Below are 22,650 nucleotides of genomic sequence, written 5' to 3'. Positions count from 1 at the left end.
CAGAGCTGTCAAGCTGTTTATTTCATGAATGTGATTAATGCGGTGGCGTAGTTAGCTGGTAGGGGACACACACAAAAAAAAGAGAAACTGCATGAATGAGCAAGTCTGAGAGCTCACGCTATGCCACTCTGTCGACCTGACAGCCATGACAGAGTCTGGAAATTCACATCGGGTCCTGTCTGCTAACAATGGCCCCTGACACAATTAGCTTAGCAGATTACATAAAAGATGTGCTCATCCTCCTGAGTATGTACATCTTCATCACCAATTGCTTTGGTGCAAATAAACCAAAGAAGAGAAGTAAAAGAAAACATACCTTTTTTTTAGGTTAATTTTTTGCGTAGGGGTTGAAATTTTTAAAGTTCACTGACATCAGCTGGAGGATTGTTATTATTATCTGCCAAAGGGTACTTTCATCTGCATTTAACTTTTTTATGACATCACATTAGAAGAACGGAAAAAACATAAAAGTCATAAATTCAAATAACTGTCACGCCGGCCTGTTTAAATCCCGATTTGTAAAGGTCAATGCAGCACTAGTCACAGTAAATCACACCGGACTATTGCCAACCAGAGCTGAGGAGAAATCAAATTTTTTTAAATAAACAGAAGTGGTCTCCAAAACTGACTTGCGACGATGTCTCACAAAACACAGGAACAAATTCTTGGCAGGTCAGGAAGGACGAGCAGTTTCAGCTGTTTTCGCAGCCGCGGCAGGTTTAATAATACACACTTAGTCACGGTAACCCCCCCCCCCCCAAAACCCTCCCAATTCGATCTCGCAAGAGCTGAAATATCCCACTTACAAAGATCACCATATAATGGGTTATGCCATTATGGGCTCAGCAAAAAAAAAGAGAATAAAGCTCCATGGCAGCATTCATAAACATAAGCTGTGGTTCACTGCTGCACATTCTAGCAGTCTGATTCCCTGTGTGTTCAGTGTGCAAAATATTAGGACACCTCTTCATTACACCTGTTCAATCTGCTGTAAAGATGAAGAGATGCAGACAGCCAATCAGTAATATAATATGGTATATCATCCCTCCAGGTTTTATTGGTTCCAATGGTCAAGGTTCACAGGGATATTGTCAAACCTCTGTGACATCTAACCCTCTGAGTTGGCTTTTTGGTTTTGCCAAAATCAGACCAGCAGTGTATTTAAGTATAACATTTGAATTTCAAAGAGAAAGCATCATCAACACTAAATTAAATTTGCAAATGAAATGTCTCTACATGCCAAATGTCTGAGGAAACATGCAACAAAAACATTTTGGTGCGTGTTCATGTCCAACCAACATCAATCTCAACTATAGTCCTATTCAAAATTGTTATCTTGCAGATACCACTGCTCTGATTTTAATAAAACTTGGAGGGAAATGTGTCTCTCCTAAACTGATCGACCCAATGCCCACATCCAGAGCAAATTAACAGTAAAATAAACTTTACTCTCCAGATTGCAAGATGTCCAGGTGACACTGCTTTGACAGAATACCTGCATGCAAGTTATCACCTATTCATGAGAATTGGGACAAATAAAACAAAGTCAAATTCAAAAGCCAAAAATGTGAAAAAAAAATAGCAAACAGGAATTTCATGTTTTTTTTTGTGTGAAAATGTATGCTTTAAGGATTTATATATATGAAATATATATACATTAGTATACATGTTCCAGAAAATTTAAAAATGTGTTAAAAGCCTTCAAAATCTATAACTAATAACACCTATTAATAAAAACACACTACTAAAATCATCTTTGTTTTAAAATATATTTTTTATGAAAGCGTTGGCCCTTTAAATTTGTGTCCCAGATTTCCATCAACTCTGTCAGATTTTTACGTAAGCCTGATTTTATCAGGCATAAAAAAGGTTATTTTGATTAGCATTAAGAGAACTCTGAGACACTTAAAAAAAAGGCTGCTCACTATGACTATGCTGTGAAACACTTTCCATCTGACAGAGCTGATTAAATAACAAATATTACTAGGAGGTTGGCACATTACAAGGTTTAATAGCCAAGAGTTTGATCTTTTATTTTCCAGCATATTGCATGAGTAAAAATCAAACCCCCTCAAAATAAAGTTCTGTCCCAATTCTCAAGAATGAGTAATATATATATATAAAAAGGAGTGCAGGTATATGATATAATAGCTCTATAAAGGTAATAGGGATTTGGATACTTGAGGAACAGATATACTCTGGATTAGAGTGGATACACACACAGAAAGGTGGAATATCACAAGGGTACTAATATTTTGTACACTCAGAACACACAAATGACCTGACGAATTAAAAATACGGCAATAGAAATTGCTCACATCCATTCTGGAAACTAAGTGTTTAACATGCAACAAGGCTCAAATGTAACATTTTATTTTCTTAATCAGTAATATCAATTCATGTTGGAAAACACAAGGTGAAACTCAGGCCGATTCCAGTTTTGGTTTCTGTGAAATTTCTGTCTGTTCCAATTACTTCAAAAAATTTAACTTCTTGTATTATTCATACAGTTCAATGAATATGCAGGGTTGCCCCAGTTTTCTAATGTCATACAAATGTATTAATGTCCAGACTGCGTTCTTAATGAGATAAATTTTAATATAGAAACCTCTGACATGTGTCTTTATGGGGGCTTCCATTCAGGGAGAGGTTACTAAATATTATATTATCATCATCACCAACATCATCATCATGAAATCAAATTCAGCAGTACGCTTCTGGGAGAAGAGGCACATTACCTTGACCACCAAAACAAGCACTCAGGATATTGTGTGGATACCAAGGAATGTAGCCAACTAGCACGATAATAACTAGAAATCCTAAAATGTCTTAATGGGAATGTTGCTTTATAGTCTGATTGGGGCTAAAAGTGCAGGGATGGGGTGTTGTAAAAAAGGAAAAGGGAGGTTTGAGGGTCTAACACCTAAAATAAACTAATTCTGTCTTTGGCATGTTGAGCAATGGGCAGAATTACCTTTGTTCCAAACTGCAAAGGGCAAATGAAAGAGATCAACAGATTGAGAACAACCAAAAACAAAGAGATGATTAAACACAAAGCAACAGAATTTTAGTTACATCTCTGAACTTTTCTCAGTTTTTCAATAAAACAAATAAATACAAACCTTTCTCTGTGATAACCTTGGCTAAAGCCTTAAAAAGGCATTTAGAGAAGGTAATGAAATGCAGAAACAACACATTACCAGGTCTTTTCAGGATATTGTTTGGCTACATTCCCGTCTTATCCGACTGAGTCTTGGTGGCGACTCCTACCTTTGAAATTCGGTCGAATTCTTGCGTCGTAACCTGAAACTTTGCCCATGAGTTTGTCCAGGAACTCAGAGGGCGGCATCGGGGAGGCAGCTTTCCTCGCCGCAGCTTCTTTCGATGCTGCCAAGCTGGAAGACAGAAAGGTAGATGTGGTTAGAGAAAAGGTATGGAACGCTGACATCGGACTGTAATGAGAAGACTTTTGACAGGCAAGAACATGAATCTAACACTGGAATGTAGTCATAATGCATCAACAGTCTGTGTGACTTTTTGAGTTTTGCATCCAAAGCTATTTTTCATCCACAGCAATGGCCTGGCAGTGTTACGAGCACCCAGGAGAGAAAAGGGCCAAGGGTTAAAGGTCACAGTAGCCTGTCAGCAGACTGATCAACTGTCCTCTCTGGTCAAAACTACTGTGTTGGTCTTTTGTTTGGATGTCTTGATTTACATGAAATGTGACCCTGAGGTCTTGGAAATCACATATCACTGCTGACATGTTGCTGCACTTCTGTGTGTAACTGAAAACTCAAACAAATAAAGTCATCACAATTTCATTCAACTATCTTATCTTTGAACAGATTCAATTTTAGCCATTTTAGTATCCAGTAGCCATTTTAGCCAAGCAAATACCCTGGAAGACAAACAAGCTGCCACCAACTCCCTGCCACCAGCAGCATCCAACCCCCTACAAACAACCACCTTTGTTCGTGAGGGGGCAGGGTTTCCAAAGGTGGCTCCACACCACCGGAGCAAGACCAGCTACACTCTGCCCACGACTGGAAGATGCTGGTTGGCCAGCAACTCCTATATCCCAGAGAAATTCTTACCAAATTGCTTAGAGACCTGGGAATCAGAGCCTGCGTTCAAGCATCAAATCTATGTCTGGGGCAGCAGAGGGAAGCAGCCAGTGGCTCTGGATGAAGAGGCAAGACCCCTGCTGGGCCCCGAAGTAACAGGCCAGGATGAGACAGAAGAAAGTGATTCTGGGACATTAGAGTTCGCTTTTGAGCCCTCCAGAGACTTTGACTCCTTTGTGTCAACCGTCCATCTCTAGTGACTTCATCGGTGCGAACACCATCAGTAACAAGATTCTTGTAAGTGCTGCAACAAAGGACATTTACATCTATTCTTTGTTTTTGAATCTTTCTATGAGTAAAATAACAATACTATTTCATGGGACGCATTAAATAGCATAGTGATGAAGGACAAAAAGAGTGACCTTCTTGTGACACAGGAAAAAATTACAGAGAGAAGGTTAGGGTGGACTGAAGGATGTTCAAAACCTGTTTGTCCTCACCAGAAAAATGGTTGCAAGAAACCTATTCTGACCCCATTTACATTTATTGTTAGGCAGTAACCTCTACTAGCTGTAGTAATTATTACAGGAGAGAAAGCCTGTGTAGGGAAATGTTCAGGTCAGATGGGTGGTTTAGACAGGACTTTCATTTAGGAGACTGCAGTTCTTGTCCGGTGTAAAATCAAAAATCATTCAATCAAGTTTTAAGTTACTTAAGCTACATTACATAAATGATTTATGTAACTTGACTTATACCACTTCCATCATGTAACTTATACAAGATTCTTATTTTAACCCAAACCATTTTCTTTTAAACCCTTTAAGCCAAGTAAGAAGTTTTGGTGCCCAAACCTAACTTAACTGTGAAAGTTTCACATTGTTAACCAAATGTTTAATGTCATTTGATTTAGGCCTACCTTGTGTGACTTAGCCTGCATAACATGACTTACTTATTTTAACCCAAACCTTGATCATTTCCTAAACATCGCCAACTTTTGGTTCCAAACAAAACCAAACTGCCACCATTTCACAACATTAACTACATGTATAAAGTCAAATACCTTGGGCCTACGTTCCTTTACTTAGCCTATGTCAGTGGTTCCCAAACTTTTTCTGGCAGGCCCCCCTTCAAAGACTGAAAAAAGTTAATGTCCCCCCAAATCCACGTTTTAATCAATCATTAACAACAACTGGGGAGACAACTAATAAAAAAAGATTCAAGTTGAATTTTTTAAGTAAAGGTTAGCATGATAGCATCTGCAAACTCCCCACATAAATCATATTAATTTAACTTTGTTTCACTCTACATTTTTCCCCTGGTCATCCACATTCCCCTGCAGTGACCCAAAACCCACCCCTCAGTTTTGGAACCACTGACCTATGGAGCATACTCATTTTAACTCAAGCCTTAATCTTAATCTTTGTAACCACTTTTTGGTACCTAAACGTAAACAAAGAGTTGTGATGCCTAAACAAAACCAAACTGCCACCGTTTCACAACATCACTTTATTTAGGCCTACTTTCCATGACTTACATGCCTATGTTTTGTATTTGTAACCAACTTTTGGTGCCTAAGCCTAAATAAATAGCTTTGGTGCCTAAAAAAACCCAAACTAGTCTTAAATTAAGTAACATATTTAAGGTCCAGTATGCTTGTCACTGGTACTGTCCAGTAATCATATCTGTCATTCTGGGAGTCATTGGCAATTGACCTATTCTGTTGTTTAGGTATGAAAATGTGTCGTACAAAATGTGACTTTCACACCAGAGAATAGAGCATGAATCAAAAACAATAGTTAGGTATACTGGACAAAATAGGTCATATTTAGATTTGTTTTCACCTCGGCCTACATGTTCTTCCTCTGCAGACAGTGTTTTAGTCTGACTGGTGAGATCTGAAGAAGAGTGAGTAAGCCTTCAGGTCACTCTTTAATAAGGTTGCTTCTGGAGGCTTCCCTTAACCTCAGTATAAAATACTGCAGCTCATGAAAGTGACTGGCAGGTTTAACCCATGGATAAAAACAGTGTTGGACTACCAATGTACTGTGAAATACATTAAATGTATTCGGAAAGCACATTTGCACCTTAATCAAGTTTCATATTGAATCTTATACTGGGACTTAATTTAGGACTTAGTCATCAAAAAAGCTTGGAATAGCTATGGAACAGGTATATATTCTTCCATAGAACAAACTAGAAAAGTGATAAAAAAAAAAATATATATATATATATATATATATATATATATATATATATATATATATATATATATATATATATATATACATATATGTATATATATATTTTATTTATGACTAAAAGTTCACTGTAGTTCAGTTCTTTTACAATTCTGAATAATACAGAAAGACAAATTGTAAGTGATAATAAAGTGAAAGATTAAAAATGCACAGAAAAGATGTTTCTGAAATGCTGATGAGAGAATTTTTTCTATCAATTTTAACTTTATTAATTTCTTATGTATTAGTCCTTATTCACTGTGTATATCCCTGTATTCATAGAGGTTATCCCTGGACCTGTCCACACCAGTGCTTTAAATTAGATTAATTTATCATCCTTTAATTTCATTTACTTTAATCTAATTTAATTAAAAAGTGAATAATTAAAAGTCAACTTTTACAGTTCATGCTGACTGAAGTTTAATGCATTAGTGGACACACACATCTTTCCTTAAAGTAGTTATTCAAACTAATGCTCTAATTCACTTAACCAGCTGAGAGTCCTGCAGAATGCCACATTGATTTTACAATAAGGCCGTGGTATTTTGCACAGTTGACTTCTTTACCTTATTAAGCCCATGATGCTCATTAGATGCTCTCTTCATAATGTCAAATCCCCAGTACGGCCTTTAGTCCACAGACATACAAAGACTCCAGCGCTAACAGTCAATAATACTCCACACACTCACACACACATACACAAACACACACTATGAACGTAGATGATGGATCGAGCCAAAGTATCCAAACAGCCTGTGAGCCTGAAAATGACTGCCAAAGAACATTTTTGAAAGAATGGATCACATACAAGAAATAAATGAAAAGAAAGACAAAAACTCACTAATTGGCTCCTTGGTTACCAGGAGGGTTGGCATGGCAACCAAGATACACAGCTGTAAAATATAGTTGACTTGTTGATAACAGTAAATGTCAATGTCAGCTCGATATGTAACAAGGTTTATTCAAATGATGATCCTGGGATTTAAAGAATTCAAGATCAATTTTGTTCATTACCATCCATCAGTTTATCAATCACTGTTCACTTACTGTTGTACACAATTCCAGATATATTTTTACTGTAGGTGAGAAGACCCTCATTGACACAGTGCATTCCCTAATTTACCTGTTACCTAATTCTTTATTCCTAAATACAAAGTTGGTTAATAGTCATTTAAGTGTGAAAAGGTGATGAGCAGAAAAAATCTTTAATTTCCCAAAGATGTTTAATTTTTATTGTATAACATTTTCTAAAAATGTCCTTCTATATTTTTTGACTTGTTTTGACAAAAATATCTGAACTTAAAATTGTCCTCATTTCCAACATGTCCTAACTTTTGAAAAAACATGCCCAGATTTTACAAACATGGCCTCACTTTCCCAAAAAGCCTTGACTTTTAAAAACCGTATTGATTTAAGGACATGCTCACTTTCCAAAATCATCCTTCCTTCCAAAAAATATGCAGTTTCAAAAATGTGCAAAGTATCCAAAAAAAAAAATAATAATAATAATCTTACTATCAAACATGTCCTCACTCTTCAGAAAGATGTGAGCTCTCCAAAAATGTCACTACTTACCAACGTGGCCTAACTTCCAAAAACTTTTAAGAGCTGTCTTGAATTTCAAAAGATGTCCTCACCTCTCAAACATGTCCTGTCCTACTTGCTAAAAAACAGTCCAGACTATCCAAAATGTCCTTAATTTCCAAAAAAGACTTGACTTTCTTCAATTTTACAGACTTTCCATTTGGCAAAAGCATCCTGACTCTCCAAAATGTCCTGATTTTCTAAAAACATCTTGTAAAACTTCAAAGGACATGCTCACTTTCCAAAAACATCTTGCCTTCCCCAAAAGATACTTACTTTCCAAGATTCCAAAAACACCACCACTTTCTGTGATTGTCCTGACTGTCTAAAAAGGGTCTTCATTTTTCAAAAGCATTCTGACTTTCCAAATGTCCTGATTTTCTAAAAACATCTCATCTTTCCAAAACGTCCTGAAACTCAAGGTCTAAAACTTAAATAGGTCCTCACAAAGACAGAATTAGAAGACATGCAACACACAGCTTATTTCCCTTCAAGGTCAACCCACTGGATTCTTATTTTAAAAAATGAATGAATAATGCATGTAATTTTTCTTTGTTTCTCATATTTAGTTTATTTCTAGAAGCAAATTTAGAACAAAACTCAAAGATCTTATGTTTTTTTATGACTCACCTTGACTCAGTCATTCATTCATTCAGGTGAAATCAGGTTATCACTTACTGATGTTGCTTTTGATTCTGGTGTTACAAGCTGTATGAGCATTTTACAGAGAGGAGGCTTGGGGTTTGAAATGAAGTGCTTCGCTGCTTGAGTTAGATTGAAAGTGAACTGACAGTGACTTCATTCTGAGCGAGGACTGAACTGACCCGTGGCCTTACAGTGGAACTGCATTAACCGCCACTTGTAGTGCAGTTTGTATTTGATTGCATCATTTCTCGCTGCGCCTGGAGAAAGAGCACGGACAGCAGTGTGATCTGGGCTATAAATACGCTGCTGTACTGACCCACTTCATTGGACTACAGCTTCACAATGAGCTTTTTAACCAACAAAACACAGAGAGAACTCTGTAGCCTTTTTACTGTTTTACAGTCAATTTTAGTCTTAAATGTTGCATTAAAAAAATATTAGAACTGTTGGTAAAGTTCATTTTACAAAGTTTAAACTTTGTTGCTTCCAATTATTATCTATATGAAAAACTAACATTATGTAACAACTTGTTTACTGTTAAAAAGTTCTATCAGATCTTTAATTTCTAGCATCTTGTCTTCCTCATATGCTGCAGAATTTCACTTTGTTCTCTTAACTCTGTTGGAGCAACTTGATTGGTGTCAAAATTTCCAACTATATCAGTGTTTTCTCTATCCTGGTCCTGCATGTTTTAGATGTTTCCCTGCTCAAACACACCTGATTCAAATGATCAGCTCATTATCAGGCTTCAGGTTATCAGACAGAGGCTTCATGACAAGCTGATCATCTGAATCAGGTGTGTTTGAGCAGAGAAACATCCAAAACATGCAGGACCAGGACACGGATGAAACACTGTATATCAAGTATATGAATTTATACGCTATCATTTCAGTATCTATACAGTTTTATGAGAAGGTGCAGTGAGAAAAATCTTCAGTATGAATATTTTAATTAAAGGCAGAATTAATAGGACTTCTCTCAAAGGGATAGTTCACCCAAAAAAGAAAATTCAGTCATTATTTACTCCCCCTCATGACGACTGAAAGTTGAGTTCACTTCCATTTTTTTGGGAGATTCTACAACACTGTTTTCCTGTGAAACTCCAGCAGCGTTTTGTGGACTAAAAAACTAAACCTGACCCTCAGTCGGCATGAGGGTGAGTAGATAATGACTGATTTTTTTATTTTTGAGTGAACTATCCCTTTAAAAAAATGATGTACAGATGACTCAGTCATCACTCATCACCTGCCCTCTGACTGTGTTTTGCTGTATTTGGGATGTTTTTGGGTGCCAGCCTTTGGCCAATGTGTGTTGTCCCCAATACATAGTGAGTTGTTGAGCTGGGGAGACTGATTTTTTTCTCATGACCCTCACCAAACTAATGTACTACATTATCCACTGCTGTTCTCATTCCGCAGTCAAGTTTGCAATTTTAAAGCAAAATGTTATTTGTATACACAACGACAGATCCCCATTTACATACAGCAGCAACACACAGACACATTACACCAGAGCGGAAGGCCACACCGGCTTCTGTACACAAACAACGCTGAGAACCCACTCTCATTATATAATTGCTTCAAACGAGGCTGAAGGTTCACACGGTGCCTCTTAACTGTTGCCCAGTGTTACACATTTAGTCCGATAGCAGGTATCATCATCGTCTATCATATAGAAATCATATATGTCCAAAAAACTGTTACTTTTCAGGAAATGGGAGAAAAAAATCTTGTTTTTATAAACTACATTTTAAAAACTCTGAACCTAAATTTTTAATTCATGAAAGAGGCAGAGTAGAGCTATAACGTTTTGCAGAGTTTGGGAATCCATGGTAAAGGGCTTCTGCAGGTTTTAAGACCTATTAAGACCATTATGAATGCAATTTCAGACATATTTCAAAACCATACTGCCAAAAATGTTGTTGTCATTTGTAGTTATTACAGTGTGATCAATACAGATTTTTCTCAAAAACACATTTAAAAGAAAAACTTACTCTCATACAACTTTAATTAACATTATGAGGTCAACCCTCAAAATTGTATTTAAAACGTATTTATAGTCTAAAATTCAGATAATTGGATTTAAGACCTTTAAAGACCTGTGAAAACCCTGAGGAGAGTTGCAAGGTTTTGTCACAAGGTCTGTTTAATACTTTAATATTTGTAAAACCCACAGACGCATGAAGTTTGACCAGTAACACTGACTTATATATATAAAAAAAATAAAATGAAATCACAAAATACCAAGATACAAAGTTGGTTAAGTTCAGGTGCCAAAACTACTTGGTCAGATTTAGGAAAGGTTTATAGCTTTGGTTAAAATAACTATTTCCTTTAAACAGTCAGTACTGACTTCTGGTCTCACACAGGGACCAAATCCCTGTCTCCTGAAAAAGTCCTGTGCTCAACTCATCCATCCACCCAAACTTCCTCACTACACAGACTTTCTCACTCTTTATACTACGTGCATCTTTATTACTTTGAATATTGTGCTGACTATCATGAAAAATTAACAATTAATGTCCATATTCATACATATATAGATTACATTCAATGACTTTTTCCATTGCCATTTAGTATTGAAGCATGTAGCTGCAGAATACTCTACAAATTGAAAAAAAACCTTGTGCAAATATAAAGAATCGGAGGAGAAACTTAGATGAAAATGAAGATTTAGAAGTCAAACATTCAATTAAAATGAAAGCAAATTATATTAAAGGACAGAAAGATTTAGAAGGACAGAAAACACTTATTTAAAAAACTTATTTTAAATTCAGCTGGCAAAGACGTGCCAGTCTGATCAAAATCCTCTTTGAACATTTGACAAACATGGCTCATAAAAATGTATAAATATGTATGAAAAATTAATTCAAAGCCTAATGGGAATTTTCCTGTCATGCATGTTTTATTTTGGTTCTGGCTCAGCCGAACTTTAACAGAAGACGGGAAGTTATGGACGGACTGTGCTTATGAGGAATAATTCATTTTGGTGCAGGAACATCTTCACTTTGCTGCACTCTGATGTCCACTGAAGCAGCAGTCAGTCTCAGCCATCAGGACTCAGCTCAGCTCGTCGTATCAATGATTGAAAACAGACAAAAGGTGAATCAAAGTGGAACAAGGCGAACTGGATCTAACTTTCTTTTTCTTTGCCTCAATTTTTAGACTTTTTGAAGGTCAGAAAATCCAAAGACCTGTCTGGAAGAGTTGCAAAAAAGAAAAAAGTAGCAAGTTTGAAGTGGTAAAAGTGAGAATGACAATTATTCAGCCATTAGCTGTAACTGCTGATGAGTGTGTGGGAGGAGAGCGTCGCCACATTAATCTCTCATAAATTAAAATGACAGATGACACAGTCGATCGCGCTTAAATTTTCACCTTCTAAATGTAAAGTCGCTAGGCGTGACTTTCAATATGGTAAATCGTGACGCGCGGCATGATAAATAGTGCCATTAGCAATTCATAAACACGTAATGCAGTCAGCACTGTCGCTTTATCAGGAAACTGCTGATCAGAATCACAGTCCACCGGGTGAAAACGGGAATTATGGAGCGGCCGTGATTGGAAAACAAAACAAAACGGGACAAATGCTGCGTTGGTTCTCGTCTCATGATGTATTCATGTACACTGTGTGAAAAAGCAGATATAAGTAGGGGCACACAAACTTGTACAGAAAAATGCAGAAATGCACACACTGCTGCAAAAGATTCCACATACACACCCATGAATCTTCACATATGCATACACACATACACACACACTCCAACCTTCCAAGCAACTCGCCCTCATCAGTGAAAAACATCGAAAAACAAATCATGCAGGGCACCAAGGAGACAGAGGAAGGAGGGTGAAGGAGGATAATGTGGGGTGTGTGTCTTTTTGTGTGTGTGTGTGAGGGAGGAGAGGACGAGGAGGAGAAGGGGACCAATAAATGAAGTTTGGCTGCTGTCTCCGTCCACGCTGTTACCAGCCGCTTGGGTCACCCCGCCTGTCAGGTCACTGGCCAAGCAGCCTGCAGTGTCACATGACCTCCTCACCACATGCACGCACACACACACACACACACACACACACACACACACACACACACACACACACACACACACCGGGGGCAGTTACCAATGACAGACCCAGCCATGCAGTCTCCGTCTGTCTGCAGCGTTAAATGGTGACGGCGCTGATGATGTTATAAACGGTCATAAATCATCTCACTGATAATGACATTATAATGATCATGACTGAGGATATTGATGAAGACAAGTTAATATTACATAAATAACACCATCATGGTTCTATGTATCATAAATGATAATGATGTTTAGGTAAATAAAGCTAAACACTGTGAGATAAAATACCGTCACCGAACCTGATGCATAGTTTTTACAATAAAAGAAAATACTGCCCAAGTTAAATCTGTTTTAGCTCATTTTTCAGTCTTGGTTTTAGCTAAACATCCAGCATCAAATGTTTGCTCTCAGGAGTTGGTGGATACCAAATCTGAGCTAAAAAGAGAGAGAATATTAGGGCTGTCACAGTGGCAGAATTCCTGTGGTAGTTGAGGTTGACTCAATATTCAATTTATGATGAATGAATTATTTTAGCGCAGTAAGCTAACACTATCTATGGATCTTACCTTTCAATTTCAACTTTATGGTCTGAGCAAGCTACCAGCTGGGTGCTATTCAGTGTTACACAACACTGCCAAACAATTGAATTCCTGCAGTTTGACCATTTCTTTTTCACATATAGCTACTGTCTATCGTAGGCCTGGGAGATACAGCTGCAAATTATTGATCGTGTAGGTTGTGACTGACTGACTTGTGATACTCCAAGCGGTGGAAGTGGCTGACGGGATAAAATGAGTAGATCAAAATCAAAATATGTTTTGACCAAATACCTGATGACTACTGGTGCTTTCACAAAATATTAACCTGATGAGACTTTTTGGTGAATAATCATCAGTAATGTGAATATAATGACTAACCGGGTAAAAGCAAATAATAGAACAACATGTCATATCACAATATATCACAATATCCAAAAACTATCACAATATCTAGTCTCACATCGTGATACATGATATTATTGATATATTTCCCCGCCCTAGTACATCGTTACTGTCATGGCATGTCAGGTAAATTTACATACAGCAGGAACACACACACACATTCCAGCACAGAGCACACTTTTGTTTAAAAGAATGCTAAGCTGAGCTAACAATAGCCCTGCAATCTAAATTTAAACAAAAAACACAATTTAAAAACAGTAACCAACCATTCCACTTAATATTCTCTGCATTTAACTGGATTCAGATGAGACTTAACAATCACATAGTTTCTTCGACTGTCCTTCAATATTACAACATCAGTCCAACATTGCCCAGCCTGTGGTAGTAGTCATGTTAGTCACACAACATATCAACACCAAGATCAACAGATTAACCTGCAAAATCAAACAACATAAAACATGACAAACTTCCAGCTTCAAAGTCTGAAGTCGGTCAAACAGCCAGTACTGATCTTAACCGGTTACTGGCCCTCATATTGCTTTTTGAATTTTTTTTAAGCATCGATTCATTCATTTAACATGCTCTGAAGTAAAAAACCAGAAGAGCCTAGCCTCATGAAAAACAGGAAAAAAGAGAACATAGCGACAGAGCTAGTGGATAGTAGACTTACATTCACCAGGTGGTCAGAAAAACAGCAGGTTTGCTTGATGTGTTGATCAGCAACTGTTTACTGACACGTTAACCAAGTGGTAAGCTAGCTCAATAACACCTTTTTTTTAACAAGTAAACATTTTTGGCCAACTTAGGTCAATCCACTTCAAAAATCGATGATGCCATGAAACATGACAGAATGAGTTATGCAGCAGTGGTTTACAGTGTACTGGAGCCTGGACTCCAGTTTTAACCCCTAAACAGTTTTAGAAGTCTGAATATGCAGTATAAATATACATTTATATGTATGAATAGTTCAAAAAGTTTTTTGTGCTTAATTACTCTTTTAGGGTTTTTTTTGTGTGTGTGTAAAAATTGAGAATTAAAAAAAACAGCTGAAAACGAGAACAGAACATTTTGAACATGCTTTCGCTTTTCTTCTTTGGAAAAACAAGCAAACAACAATAAAAAAAACTAATGAGCAGAATCCCCACATGCTGTTTAAAACCCCTATAATTAATGTTATTCTAATTATGTCTTAAGTGAATAAGTGATGTCTCACACAGCTGACAGATGAGGCCCTGCTCTCTCTCTGTCTCTCTGTCTGTCTTGTCTCTGCTGTAAAATGATGCCGATGTTCTTGTAATGATCATAAATCATAACTCACAATTATATTATAAGCATCGTGACTGATGATGTTGATGATCAGACTGAACCACTTAAGAGAACTGATCATTGATCATGAGATCATAAATCAGATCATCATGCCATGTGGCTGATGAATGTTACTGTGACTTGTTAGCTCAAAGTATAAATTGTTTATTTATATATTTTTATTGCTCTTTTTTGCTCTTATTGTTTTTTAGTTGCTAAATTATTTCTTATCTATATTGATTGATCTAAACTGATATTTTGATATTTGATATTAAAAATTGGCTGCAGAAAAGCATTTATTCTTTATACGTAAAGCATCTTCCACTGAAAGAACTGGCATCAGTTTACATCAGCTGTAGTGAATAAATCCAGGCTTGACATACAGCACGTCACAGAGAGGGGACAGACATAGTTTGAGGGACAAAATGACAAATAGTCTCGTACTGTATGAGGGGTTTTGACTCAGTCCGCTGCCCTGTGATTCAGTCCGACTCCACCGGAAAATGGACAAATGTAGAACAAATAAACATGTTGAGGCATGCTTTAGGATGGAGATACATCAACATTTTGTAACATTTGTGGCCTTTCAAAGTCTGAAATTTTGACCTTTAGTTGCAGACCTCCCATTTGCGATGTGGGTAATTTTTTAAATGCCAGTGCACAAAGGCAACATTTGTCACACCTCAAAGTTTCATCACCGTCAAGCCAGAGGTGTCTGAGATGTCACATCTGAGGAACAACTTGAACCTGAAACGGCAGCGATCCACTAAAGGTCCATACAAGCATTTAGGACATTTTAGAGTTTTACAATTTCAACAAATTTCTTTCTTCATTACAGAAACCCTGTCAACACTGTCCCCTCAAGATTCACCAGAAGAGAAATCAGACGGTCCAATCCAGCAACAATCAAAGGTTACAGGTCACACACATCAGTGATGCTAGAGGAATCATGTAGGATAGAAGTTCAGGAAAAGAAAACATAAATAGTCTTCTCTCCGGGGGGAAAACGAGTTAAACTGCAGTGCTTCAGTGTCCTCAAATTTAATATAATGTGAGTTGACAAAGACAGTTGTGTGTTCCTTGAAATACCCCTAAATAATAATAAAAATGTTAGTTATTAGGTCTGCTTCTATGACTGAAAATGTTTCTAAAAAGAGAAATAAAGATGAGTAATAGGGTGAAAATTGTACAAAAACTGTCCAATTTGAATTAAATCCAATTTGAATTAAATCAAGCTGTGTGAACATACATTACCTGAAGTCACTGTTCAGTATTACTTTTGTTTGTGGAAAATGATAAGCCATTTTTTTTATGAATGCAGAGTCTATGGTTTATTGTGTGGAGTCTCCTGTGTGTGGTCAGCACACTTCCCTCCAGTTGTCCTTGTTGTGGTGACAGAAGGTCACATGTCTGCTGGCCAACACTGCACTTTATGTCGTCACTCCTCTAAAATAAAAAGCTAATATTGATTTTTTTCCCCCCTCTCACTCTCATCTTTGAGTCTAAAAACAGAATAGAAAGCAAACTACACAGGAGCCTGACTAAAGGTCTTTTTTTTTCCATATCTACTAAATACATTGAAACTGTCTATGCTGGGTGGAATCTGTGTTTTACATTGTGAGTAACCAGAATTAGTACTTAACAAGCACAGTTCACACTATTATACATGGTTGGACTTTATGGAGATGCAAAACAACACAGTTCAGTAAGACACGGTCACAAATAACTCAAATAAAACATGTTAACTTTTCAACTAAATCTCCCTTGGTTTAGACCTTGACAACTGTGGACATGTAAATTAACAAATCAGTGTTGATAAGGTAACTTCACGTTCCCTCAAATTAAAAGCAGTGTCACTCTGTATGGTCCATAACAGTGTTTCCCAACCCTGGTCCTCAAGGCCCACTGTCCTGCATGTTTTAGATGTTTCTCTGCTCCAACACACCTGATTCAAATGATCAGGTTGTTGTCAGGCTTCTGCAGAGGCTTGATGATGAGCTGATCATGTGAATCAGGTGTGTTTGAGCAGAGAAACATCTAAAACATGCAGGGCAGTGAGCTCTGAGGACCAGGATAGGGGAAACACTGGTCTATAACACATGCTTTGTGTTTTGTAAAACTGCTTTTATATATTGCTTTTTGGTTGCTTAGAGGGAAAAAGACATTTTCCATAAATATTGTCTAGTTTCAAACTGCTGACAGCTCTGTTAGTAGGCCTGACATTGGTCAGCTCTCACAAAGGAACTGCTCTGGGAAAAGACGGGACAGTCTCATGTCTGAAGTTCATCGCACACATTTGTATAAGCCACCAAAGAAGCAGAGCTGAACCTCCTCATTTTTAACATTTATCCATTTCATCAATACTAAGAATTCAACTGTAGCAAGTAACTCACCATCATCATATGCTCATTCATATTTTACAAGGCTTCAAATTATATCAAATGCCTGAAAAGCCGGCAGAGTGGAAGTACAAAGCATCACTGCTATGGGACAACACATGGCCTTGTCTAGTCACATAAACTGGCAAAAGTTTTTTTAATCAGTAGCAAATTATTTAATTTCACAATATCATATAAATTTAATACTGAGGGGAAACATTGTTCTGTGATGTAATTGATAGTTTTAATATGGAAGCCCATTTCCACCACTGAAAGCAAAAATCCCCGTGGTAAATAATTATGAGATAAAAAGTGAAAATTATGGGCTTATGAAAGTTCAAATTATTAAATCATAATTGTGACTTGCTATAGGGATATCTTTTGTTTCAGTGGCAGAAATGTTAGAAATCTACGTTTTTATTCAGTTGGATTGTTACATTTGAAAACTGGTCCCCATTCACTTCCACTGTTTGGGAGATTCTGCAACACCGTTTTCCTGTGAAACTCCAGCAGTGTTTTATGAACTAATAATGGCTGAAGTTTCATTTCTGGGTGAACTATCCATTGAAGGACTGGGCCTGCACGATGTGGTTTATTATTCATTATTATTATTTTGACAGATTCCAATATGATGCACACTTAGTGAGAATGATCATTTTCACTGATCAAAACTATTAAAATCATGATGATGTGACATTTGTTGGGCTCTCTCTCTGGAGATATACTTGCTTTTAACTACGCGTTCGCATACGCTTCCCTACATTTCATGGCTGCCTCGAGTATCCTCCGTCCATTTGGAGTGATGGTTGTGCGCGTCCTCAGAAATTAACGCTATGCATACGCAAACGCAAACACATGGTTAAACAGCAAGTATATCTCCAGCTTAACAAATAAACATGCAGCACTACAGTACTTCATTATAATACTGCTTTGTCATACAGTTTTATCAAAAATTTGCAGCTCCTGCAATTTTGATATTACACTTGGCCATATTGCAATTTAAATAATATTTCAATTAATTGTGCAGCTGTATTAAAGGTGAATCAGTAGGATTTGTCTGAGCTGTTCTTAATCGCACCAGAAAGATAGTTTATTGTTGAATCTCATTCCCAGGATGTCAAATACTGACATTTTGAGCTGATAAAGTGTTGTGAGCACAACAGAATAATGAGAAATACAGGCAGAGGGCAGAGTCTCTGCAGATATGATTGAAAGGGATTGTGTTTATATGAGTCTTTACATTGCCTTTTTTTTGAGAAGATGTTGCATATTATGCCTTTAAGGATCAGATATCTCAGTTTCATGCACACTAACAACACACCTACTGCTCTCATCCTTCCATCTATTCTTGTATGAAGTGCAAAGCAGCTCTAAAATATCCTTTTAACTAAATTACATTTATTAAAATCATGCAGGGTCTGATTGTGTTAACAGTGAAAATGATCTAAGAAAACTGTGACCACTGAAATTAAATCAAGCACATTTCCATAAGTGATTAGCTTGTTATGATAATCATCTGTTTAAACATTTCACACTAATAACTGCTCCTCTTGTTGATGAGCCCCTGAGGTCACATGAGGGGCTGATGAGAGCGAGTGGACTGAAGTCAACTGATGAGACGATAGCTGTCAATAGCTTATCAGAGCCTAACAACCTCAGGTGTCACCAGAGAATCAGTGTGGACATCCTGGAGAAACACACCATCTCTGCAGTATCAATAATCAGATAATGGACCCCTGATGGCGTCTCCCAAAAACTGCAGAGCTCACACACTCAGACTTTACGCCGATCAATGAGGAGACATCAGGTTTTTGAGGCCCATCTCACTTCATCCAATTCTTTTCTCTGTGACAGCAAATTAGGTGGATCAGAGATTATCTCAGCGCCAATAATTCCCGCCGCGACGTGACGAATCTGAGCTTAATCCTCTTTACAGCGACGACAAGTGGGAGTGTGATAGGATCAAGCTCTCGATTGAAACAAAAAAAAACAAAAAACAAGAAAAAAAAAATTCTGTTGTTTGGGCACAGTGCTTGCCGCCGAGATGATACAATAAAGCATAAGAGCCATGTGAATTGGCTTTTAAATTAGCATTGAACAAACACACTGCTGGGCTGATGACGGTGCAATCAGATTAGTCACAGACTGGGATTACACCAGCACGTCCTCCACACAAAGATCATTTCCCCCGGACGTGTAGCACGGGACGACACTTTGGGCTGAATTACACTGACACCGTGAAATTCAGCAGGGGGAGGGGCACGATGGAGGACTTCCACTCATAGACTTTAAACCTTTAACTGTGAGAGGACCCCGGGTCCTGCTGCTGAAACCCTCCAGACCCTGAACCATCAACTACAGCGCACCAGCAAAACACACACACAACAGGTTTTGCACCAATGTGATTTACAAAAGACAGACATCTAAGGACTCGCACACATATGCATAAGGACATGTACAGTATGTGCAGAACAGATGTTGCGCAACTGTTGTGCAAATGCACAGATGCTGTGCATTTCATTTTATTATTAATAAAAACCCTCTCATGTCACACACACTACTGACTTTTGAATTAATCTGTAGTCACTTGGAGTGGATGTCTTGCAAGATTGCCTATTTTGTCTGAAAACAAATGAAATACATTGTCAGTGACATTTTTACTGATAGATTCAGTATTTTTCCACTTGCCAAGCACGTTAATCAACTTAATAATTTCCTCATTATGTTAATAGAAATGTATTTCAGGCAGTATTGCATTTCTCTAAAAAACATATTTGCTATTGCAAATTATATATGAAGACATTTCTAGGAGATGGGGCTACATACTGAGACCTAATTACATATGATTTGGTTTTTTTTAACTGGATCTATGTCCAGTTTCTCAGTAAGTAATTTACTGACTCCAAGTATCTGATTACAGATTTTCTGTTTAATTCAATTGTGTTATAATGTGTTCACATGGTGCATATTATATTATACTTGTAAGCTAGGAAGAGGGCTTAGAATTAAGATTTTAAGATATTTTTGTCAAACATGAGTAATTAAGACAAGAAAAAAACTAATAAAGAGTGTTTTTCCCTTTTGACTATGGCTGCACTGAGCAGCTCCTGACAGTACCTACTGTACAGTCCCTGAGTAAACAAAGGTTAAATCAAATCAATGGATGATCTGCAGAGAGGGAATGAGCTGCTATCAGGTTAAATCCAGACGACTAGATGGACATCCAGACTAAACCAACAAGGGAACTGCGGTTAAAGTAGTCAGCCAGGGGCGTCACTTTTAAAAAATGTCCTTGGATTTATACTTGAAACTTAAGTTTTCAAGATCTTCACTGACAGTGTACTTATATTTAAACCATAAAAGATACTGAGCATAAAAAAACTTGCTTATACAAGTTTTAAGAAGCCCATTTCTAACTTTTGCATCTGTGATCTATAAATGTTAAATTAACTTAAAATTGATAGCACCTGCCTTACTATCAGCCATTTCCCAACCATGGACCAAAAGAGAAAAGCAAACTTTTTGGAAGAAAAAGTTGAAAATTCCTATTGCATAGTTCAGAAAAGTTCACCACAGGCTTGGTCACAGATGCATCCCAACTAGGGCTGGGCAATATATTGATATCATATCTATCATTATATGAAACTGGATATTGTGATAGATTTTGAATATCGTCATATCATGATATGGAATAAGTGTTGTTTTTTAAAGGCTGTATTGCACAAAAATTATGCAACTTCTGAACTACACAGACTGTGGGAAAGAGACAGAGGGGGAAAAAGAGAAAAAAAATGTATGTATATGTATCTTATTAATTGATTGTTAGCTTTTTCAAATACCAGTTAAAGACAACGCACAAAACTTACAACTCCAGTTTTAAGATTTTGAAAGCACCAATAATCATACCTACAATATTTCTGCATCTTCATCATTATATCATTGCACTTGGTCTAACTTACTTATCACCTTAGCCACTTCTACCCTTTGGAGTATACAACATGTTGCCAGTCATGACCAATATGATCAATAATTATTGATACGACCTACATAACCCGCCGGAAAATCACTTAAGTCGAGTTCAATCAACTTCGACCCAAACAAAGCCGTGTGACATGCCTATCTGCCATGTGTATTCTTTCAAGATGCTGTTACATCAACAAGAATACAAACATTTAATACTTCCCAAACAACAGTAACATGTTACAGTGCCACACTCTGAGCTAATGAAACTGTAAAACTGTAAAACTAGACAGAGCTGATAAAATATGAAGCAAGATTCTGTTACTGTTTGTCTCTCCAAATGTTTTCAGAGACACAAGTTTGTGAGCAGGCCACCATTATACTCCATTCTGAAAACCAAGCACCGCACCAAGTTCCATGTGTCGCTCGATGCCACATCACGTTGTTGTTTCATAGCTCTGATTAGTTGAAGGTCTATCCAATGACATTCAGAGCCATTTTAGTCAGAATCCTTTAGTAACACCCATCGGAAATCCATAATTACTTGAGAGGTAATTGATGCAATCCAAGCCCTGTGTAATATTTGCGCAGAAACTATATGAAATATACAATGCCACACCTACAAATGCAAAATAATCTCCATGCAACACTTAAACTATGCAACCTTCACTGCTTTGTATGGTACATATTGTACTTGTATGTATGTCATTATTTTTCTTCTTCAATAAAGTATATTTTATTTTAAAAAAATGCACATCTTATCTTATTACTGTCTATTTTTGTCTTCATCTCTCCATTATTATACTGTACTTGTATAACCGGTGTGACAAACATTTTGAATTTTGATTCTTGAAACTTGAATCTTGAGGTTCCAGACTAACACATTTGACATTTGTGCCAATGTCAGGCGAGGTCAGTGCCACGCTCTCTCTCTCTCTAAAAATGCAGCTATTTGGCAGATCAAAGTTGATCTGGATCATAGAGCCTGTTTAGGACGTCATATAACAGGCAACTGGATAACTTACTGTTTCTGGTTATGAGGCTACAAGTTGGTTTTTAAGCTCTGGTCAGGTTATAATCAAACAGTCTGAATCGAAACTAAACCAAACTAAGAGCTGCAAAAACCTTTTCCCCTTTCAGTTTTGATTGCGGTGGTCATGAACTTTCAGCTGTACCTACCTATCTCTTCCTGCATGCTACTGCATTTTGAATCATGTGTGAATCTGCTTGACATGTTTCACTGACAAGTCAAAGGGAAAGACGCATTTCAGTAAAATCCACTTGCGTTGACTCTGTTACTACACAAAATACATATTCATTGGGTCACAGAGCCAAATGATTGCCAGGTGTTTGCTCTATTTGCATAAATGCTTGGCTTAGAGATCATACTGGTACTTTTAAAAGCCCACCTGCTTTAATATTATCGTAAAGAGTTTGCTCTAAATGTGGCTGGCTCCGTTTCCATGAATAAAC

At 37.2% G+C, this 22,650-nt stretch overlaps 1 protein-coding gene across 1 annotated transcript in view; it reads right to left on the bottom strand.

The window, feature by feature from the left end:
• The window catches only part of glra1 (glycine receptor, alpha 1), a 193,699-nt gene that overhangs the window by 147,733 nt on the left and 23,316 nt on the right, over positions 1 to 22,650 (bottom strand). The window contains exon 2 of the mRNA XM_084719810.1: positions 3,271 to 3,395. Within this exon, the coding sequence (XP_084575936.1) occupies positions 3,271 to 3,395 (125 nt within the window). The remainder of the gene's footprint in view (positions 1 to 3,270; positions 3,396 to 22,650) is intronic.

This window comes from Lutjanus erythropterus, chromosome 5 (assembly GCF_056507025.1).
Source record: "Lutjanus erythropterus isolate fLutEry1 chromosome 5, fLutEry1.hap2, whole genome shotgun sequence".
In the NCBI taxonomy this organism is placed as follows: Eukaryota; Metazoa; Chordata; class Actinopteri; order Lutjaniformes; family Lutjanidae; genus Lutjanus; species Lutjanus erythropterus.
Note: the sequence above shows the minus strand (reverse complement) of the source record. Positions and strands in the feature narration are given on the sequence as shown.